The 7,665-nt window shown below is 35.5% G+C and overlaps 1 protein-coding gene across 9 annotated transcripts in view; it reads left to right on the top strand.

Annotated features, from left to right (window-relative positions):
• The first annotated feature begins 830 nt into the window (after positions 1 to 830).
• tns1b (tensin 1b) overlaps positions 831 to 7,665 on the top strand; it is a 135,415-nt gene continuing 128,580 nt past the window's right edge. For 8 of the 9 annotated variants that reach the window (XM_061841438.1, XM_061841451.1, XM_061841450.1 and 5 more), the window contains exon 1: positions 831 to 1,083. In XM_061841438.1, coding sequence (XP_061697422.1) covers positions 961 to 1,083 — 123 coding nt within the window. In that variant the 5' untranslated portion in view covers positions 831 to 960. The remainder of the gene's footprint in view (positions 1,084 to 7,665) is intronic. The other variant, XM_061841443.1, reaches the window with a different exon arrangement.

Here is a 7,665-nt window from a genome sequence, read left to right as displayed (position 1 = left end):
CTTAGATTTGTTCAGGGTCTCCATTTATTTGAATGTTTCTTATTCTTGTGAAAATGTGAAATTACTGCAGATGTGTTAGTCAATATGAACATTTTCACATTGGAATCATTGGAGGGATGAGGAAGTTTTGTAATCTCAATAAGTGACTGCTACCAAATTGCTATTTTTTGGAATGAGTACTTTGTTCAAGTTGAAATAAATACTGTACATCATAAAAAAAAAAAAACCCAGAGACCAGTTCCACTGATCGACATACTTCCAGATTGCTGTACTATTACAAAAATATAATGATTTTTAATTCACATGTGAATATATATAATTTTTCGGTTGTTGACTTTAATATTGTAATATGACTTGTACGTTTAGAACTTTGGCATAAGATTATGATCTTACATCAATACAAAATTGATCTTTTTGTTGATTATTTTGGTAAATATTACAATATTCTCTTAAATAAGATGTATTTTTTTTCCTCGAAAATGGGTCACTTTTGATATGTTTTTAAAATAATCATCAAAAATATATTTTTAATAATATTAGGGGCACATGTGGTTATGTTTACCTAGCTTTCGTCTTATGAGGACGTCCTCGGAAAAGGACTGAAAAAAATAGATTGAATTTAACTTAATTCAAACAATCGATTGCAAAATACTTTAGTTTTGATTTTCGGTGGAGTGGGCTTTTAACTCAGTTTACGACATTTTAATCACCTGCGACCGGAAAACTAAAATGTATTTTTTCCAGTGTATGTCGTCAAAGTAACCAGCAGGGGGCAGAAACAACATCAGAAAAGAACATGGCGGGTGAGAGAGCAAGAGAGGAGAGAGAAAGTAAGACAAGACTACCTGTTGGCCATCCCAAGTTTGCCCTTTTCCCTTTTTGACGCTTGCTAAGGAAGTTCTCCAGCCATGTCACAGCTCACGGGTGAGCGCTGAATGGATTGGCCGCCTTTCTGCTCGGATGGGATGCACCGTGAGCTTCATCTGCTGTGAAGAAGATTTTCTACCAATGCCCATTCAACAGCATGAGGAGGAGGAGGAGGACAAGAAGAAGAGGAAGAGGAAAGAGGGCTGCCTCCTCAAGGTGAGTCATTCAGTCACCTCCAGTTTTTTTTTTTAATGTAAAACAACAACAACAAAACCCTCCATTTTATAATCCTTCTAGTATGTCAAATTGACCTGTTTTAAAGTAAAGAAAAGAAAAATATCCTCATATGACTTGTGATCTTGGGCTTGCCTTGTGCTTTTATTCGTTATATTGTATTTTTTTCAAACAAATATTTTGGTGGGATGGCTAAAAATGGTTTATGTTTAAGTTTTTAAAACTAGGAAAAATAATTAAAAAAATATTTCATTTTTTTATTTTAACGTCATTTTATACATCTTCCTTGCCGCTTATCCTCACAAAGGTCATGGGTGGGCTGGAGCCATCCCAGCTAACTTTGGGCAAAGGGTGCATGGCACCCCGAACTGGTTGCCTTGTTATTTAGTTTATTTTATTCTCTCTATCCCAATTGAACACATGAACAAATTTGGGACAGTTAAACAGATAGCTTGTCTAATTGTGTTTGTGTTTTTTAAAAAAAAAAAGTTACAATAGGTAAAAAAAATCATTCCAGAGTGCAGATTTTACCCCCCAAAATGTAAAGAATATTAATTTTTCTCCTTTTGATTGGAACAAAAGCACACCTTTTGATGGGTAAAAATACAAATTGACCCATCTTAAACCTGAAGAATTTTTTGTGTCCCAAAAATATGTAAAAAGGCTTTGATATTTTACTTTAAAATGCATTTAATTTTACGCCAATTTAACACTTTCTCATGTTTCAACATACAACAGATCAAAGTGACTGGTTTTAAATTGAATAAAGTCAATATTTTTAAGGAGGGCCCTTATTTTTTTTTCTTTCTTTGCTTTTAGAAACTACTTCTACCTTAATTCAACATGCAAATGATTTTTAAGATGATTAAATGCAGACATACAGCTTGTCAGAGTGACCCATGAAAAATTTTGATGTGCCAAACTGAACAGTTGGATTCCTTGGGTCATATGAGCGTCACTGAAGCACCCCCAACCCCCCAAGGATCGCTTTGAGCCCCCACCTCTTCAACTGCCGTAAAAAATATTTTCCTAGAGTCCCTGCCCAGTTTGACTTTAGCAACTGGACTCTCTGTCAGTCTGTGAAGCTGAAGCAAGCCATTCGCCGTAATGACTGCTTGGGGGTCATGAGGATGATGATGATGATGATGAAAAGCCCTGGTTCAGTCATGCTTGAAGTCTTACGTAAAAGAATTAAAACACATGGCTCATTGGTGCTGCTCCATTGTGGAATGACTCAATCTAAATCTCCAGGGGCCCCTTAAAAAAACCCACTTCAGGCTACTGACTGACTTAACTTAATCGTAGTATTATGCTTCATTACAAATTGTGATGCAACTATATCTGTATGAAATTTATGTCGATTGCAAGGGATTTTTTGAATCAACCTGGCACTGGTTGTTTATTTACCAATAAGGTAAAATCCGTTAAATTTACCCGGGGGAAAAAAACTCAAAACAAACAGTTCAATCCACCTGTGTGAGATTAACAGGGGTGTATTTGGGCCAACCCAGTCATGGGGTCCACCACATCAACAGACAAAGGTGCTTCTACCTTGTAGATCTCGTATAGATCACCCTGTTCATGCGTCTTCTGGAAAAAAAGTGTTCACTACTGCAGTTTACATCCTTTTTTTCCCCCTAAATCCACCACCATTTGTCCCCTAAAGTTTCTTTCCTGGATGCCGTACTTACCCATCACATCTTCATCACCTGTTTCCTTCACCAACATGTCCATTACAATCTGCATCAATCACAACTCTCTCCGTGTCTGGGATGCTCAGAACTACTACGTCTAGTTCCTTCCAGAATTTCTCTTTCATCTCTAGGTCACATCCTACCCTTTGGGCACAGCCACTAATCACATTATACATAACACCCTCAATTTCAAATTTTAGTCTCATCACTCGATCTGATACTTCTTTCACCTCCAAGACATTCTTAGCCATCTTTTCCTTTAAAATAATCCCTACTCCATTTCTCTTCCCATCTACTCTGTGGTAGATTAATTTAAACCCTGCTCCTAAACTTGTAGCCTTACTCCCTTTCCACCTGCTCTCTTGGATGCACAATATGTCAAACCTTTCTCCTAACCATCATGTCAACCAACTCCCGAGCTTTTCCTGTCATAGTCCCAACATTCAAAGTCCCTCCACTTTGATGTAAGCTCTTTGCATTCCTCTTCTTCTTCTGCCGCTTTCCACCTCTTCTTTGGTTACTTTTATTAAACATCTCATGAGCTGGGGGTGCCGATGGTGAAAATGGTGACGTAAATATGTCCACGGACCTCATTTATCTATCCCCACCCTTGAGTGATCCAGCCGCCCCATACCAGCTCGCTGTCTATTGGAGTGATTTAAAAAATACAATATGAATATGATAATACTGTAATGCATTCCGTGAGGTGATTCCTCCAGCGATTTACCCCTCCTGTTATGTCGCTGGTACAACGGACCCATGTGAAAGGACTTTTTTAGTCCCACTTTTACTTGTGCGAAAAGCTGCCTCTTCTGTAGACATTTAACAACACGTGTAGATAGAAAATATAACAACACTCTTGTTTTTATACTCTATGAAAAACTACCAAAATGATTCCATTTAGTGGAGATGGCTTTCTTCTATGTTTATATGTGTGTATATGTATTACAATGAACCTGGTGGCCAAGGCATCCACACCAGAATAAGAAGCACACCTTTGAAAGATGATTTGAGGTTGAGTTTTTTTGCGTAAATAGATATAAAAGTCAAAGCTCCATTGGAGTGGAGTCTGATCGAAAGCCTTGTGGGAATGTTTTTTTTTTTTTTGGGGGGGGGGGGGGGGGCGCAAGGGGGAGGTGATAAAAGGTATGCGTTGAAATGAGAGTTCCTCGCGGTCCCATCACGCATTCCAGCGGATGCTTTGGGTGTTTGGGCAAACAGAGCATCCTCTGTGCTGAGTCTGTTAGGACGGCCTATCATTTGACTCCTACCTGCAGGCGCGAACCCTCACGTCAGGCCTCCAGAACAAGACCCTCTCTGTGGATTCTTTTTGGTGTCCACTGTGGGCTTGTGATGCTTGAGCAAACATGACTTCTGTCATTTTCCACCCTGAAAACCTCTGGAGGACATTGTTGTTTTGGTCAATACTGATTTACAGTTGTGACATTTTTACGATTTTACCTCTAGCATATGTAGAATATACTCAAACAGTTGAAAATAGGACTGCAGTGTAAATGTTTCTTTAATTTAACCATCCTATTATGTTTAAGTCAAACAAACCAAAATATTTTTCATGTTAAAATATTCTTTGCTGACTTTATTTTTGTCATTTTTTCCCAAGTATTTTAATTTAAAAAATTAGAAATAGGTTAAAAACATATTTATACTTATGTTTGATTATTATTTAATTCTATTTTGTAATTACCTTGTTTTTTCATTCATTTTCATTGCTTTTTTAACTTAATATATATGTACTTCATACTGTTTTTATATATTGTTTTATTTCATCTTCTTAAAGTACAGTATGTGTTTTTCTATTTTTTTGTCAAAACTAAAAAAATGGGGATAAAATATCTGTGCTGACCTTATTTTTCTTCTCATTAGTACAGGTAATATTTTAGAAATTAATTTTTAAAAATTCAAATTTTATTCATTATTATTTTTTACAAAAGATTTTCAGCGTAAGACTGTGCCAATCAAATATGCGTTCATGTGAGATGACATGCAGTGGCGACCCATAACGGGACAAGCTGAAAGGAAAAGAAAAAGAAGAAGAGTATATTTTAATTATTCATTTTTCATTTCATATTTTTAATTACTTTATTCTAATCAATAAAAAAGTTTTTGGAAGTATTTGTATTTTTTTGTACCAATATAAAACTAACATTTTAAAAGTACATTTTTAATGTATGTTTCATATTTCTCCATCGATAGTTTTCACTTTTCACTTGTTGACAAAAGGGAAAAGTCTAAATACTTTTCATTTTTTTTGGATCAGTTTTTAATTGATTTATTTAACCAGATGAGGCAGCTGAAAACTTATGCATTTTACAGACTATATATTTAATTTAATGTTTACATATTTGTAATAATTCTTGTATTTATACTTTTTAAATTACAATTATTTTTAAATTAATATTCATGCATTGCATATTTTCTTAAAAAAATAACTATTTCAAAATCACTTTTCAATAGATCTTTTTTTGTTATTTATTGTTGAAATAATCAACATCCATGCATCCATTTTTTCCCTTTTATCTGTGGTGAGGTCACGGGGGCAGCAAGCCCAGTTCGAGAAGCACTTGCACTCGTCGTTTGGCTCTTGTGGCAACAGTGTAACATAATCCAGTCACTTTTGGCCTACCTACCACCCACATCCCATTTGTTCTCTGGCATTATGCGAAGTTATGAATGTGCCTTTTATGCACTTTTGTTTCTATTCCCGCCAATCTGCGTCGAGTTCCACAACACTTGGCAAGGCTGAGCGGACGTCTGCTGTCAACGAGGCGGAGATGCCGCAAAGTCTCGCTCTGGGGGTCTTTGGGGGCATTCTCGCCACCGCCGAGAGGCTGGGCTCTCGGAGGGGGCATTCTTTTTTGGGGCTTTTGTGGATATTTGGGGGTCCGAGGGTAATTACTGTGACAGTAGATCAGAAGTTCGGAGGAGCTACCCAGGTCGCCCAATCATGTTTTCATCGTGGGTGTAATGTTTTCCTTTTGGAACGTAATAAATCCCCCCTTTGACATGCTGCATTTACTCTGAATACACACAGGAAGAAAGACCCCAGTTACCCCCACTGCCCCCCCCCACCCCACCTCTTGTTTTGCACCAGTGCTCGTAACAAGCTGAGGCACATCGTTCTTGCCATTTTGCAGACTTTTTTTTTTTTTTTCAAGGATACTTTCTTCGGTATTTGAACTGGAATGTGGTTTCACCATAGACTGTAAAAAGTAGTTTAACGTTGTTTTATTACCGTATTTCCTTTTCAATATTTTCTCACAAAGAAGTATGACATATATATGTGCGTTAATCTGAGATGACACGCTGTGGCGACCCCGAAAGGGACAAGCCATAAGAGTCATCAAGTATGACAAGAGTGGACAAGAAAAAAGTTACATACATGCAAGATGAAATTAATTCTCTTATTTGAATTAGGAGATAAATCTCAGAGAAGAAAGTCATTTTAGGAAGAGGTGTTTTTATCCAATAAAAATATTTTTGATGTTAAAGTTGTATATGATACTGTACTGTATACAAAAAAGAAAAAAAAAAGATTAACCTAACCTAACCTAACCTAATGCCAGATATTTCTTGGATAAAGGTCATATTTTCAAGAAGTAAGTTTTAGATTTTTGAGATTCATTTTGTAATTATGTAAGAAGAAAATTGTGTATAGTTTTGAGATTTAAGTTGTAGAATAATAAATTTGGATACTATGAGGGGGAAAAAAGGTTGACATTTTTTTTTTAGATAAATCTATATTTTCAGATCTAAGTCCTTATATTATGACACTAAAGTTGTATGTCTTTATAGCTAAAATGATGATTGGTAAAAAGTGGTTTATTATTTTAAGATTCACATTATATTTTAGAGGAAAAAAGTAAATTTTAAAACTTTTATTTTTAAGTTGTTTTTAAGTTTTTAAGTTAAGTTTTGCATATCAAGTTTCAAGAAAAGAAAAATATATTTTTGAATAAAAAGGTGAATACTTTTGCGATTGAATAAAGTTATGATTTTTATAGATACAAATTTGTGTTTTAAAAAAAAATCATAGTGATGAATAGTACAATAGCCATTTTTTGTAAAATGTCCTTTTTCATGATGAAACACTTTTTTTTTTAAAGAGAAAAACTTTAAATTTTAGAGATAAAAAGTTATATGTGTTAGAGAGTAAAGTAGCACATAGTCATTCCAGTTTTATTCCCACATTCCAAAAACATGCAACATTAATTGGAGACTCTAAATTGCCCATAGGTGTGAAGGTGTGTGAAAATGGTTGCACTTTTATATGTGCCCTGGGATTGGCTAGTAACCAGTAGAAACCAGGAGAAAAAGCAACTATTTTTAAGAAGCAAATTTATATATAACATTTAAAAAAATCAATATTTTTAGGCAAAGTGTTTAATGATAAGTCATATGTTCAAGAAAAAAGTCAGATAAATCAGAAATAAACTTCTCTACATTTTTAAGATCATAGTCCTAATGTTAAGATGATAGTTCTGAATAAAACTTTTTTTTTTTACGTGTTCGTGTCCACCTATTTGAAAAATATGTGTGTCTGGGCACTCCATTTTTCTTTGGAAGTCTAGTAGTAGAAAGTAGAACAAAAGGAGAAACGTAATCGCCCCCCCATGAAAAAAAAAGTGGCACATACCCCACGTTCTTGACGTGATCCTGGTCGGCCGGGCGTGTTCTGCCCTCTGTGCTGTGGGCAGAGGAATTTTTAATTAAATTACACTTGCCGGTCTTGATCCAGGACGTGTGTTGCACGCGCTTGAAAGAAGCATTGGTATGCAAGCACATAAATTGACATCACATATACACTCACTTGGAGTCTAAAACTCTTGTTACATTAGTTTCTCAACTTTCT

The sequence above is a fragment of the Syngnathoides biaculeatus genome, chromosome 14 (assembly GCF_019802595.1).
Source record: "Syngnathoides biaculeatus isolate LvHL_M chromosome 14, ASM1980259v1, whole genome shotgun sequence".
In the NCBI taxonomy this organism is placed as follows: Eukaryota; Metazoa; Chordata; class Actinopteri; order Syngnathiformes; family Syngnathidae; genus Syngnathoides; species Syngnathoides biaculeatus.
This window is presented reverse-complemented; position numbering and strand designations above follow the sequence as displayed.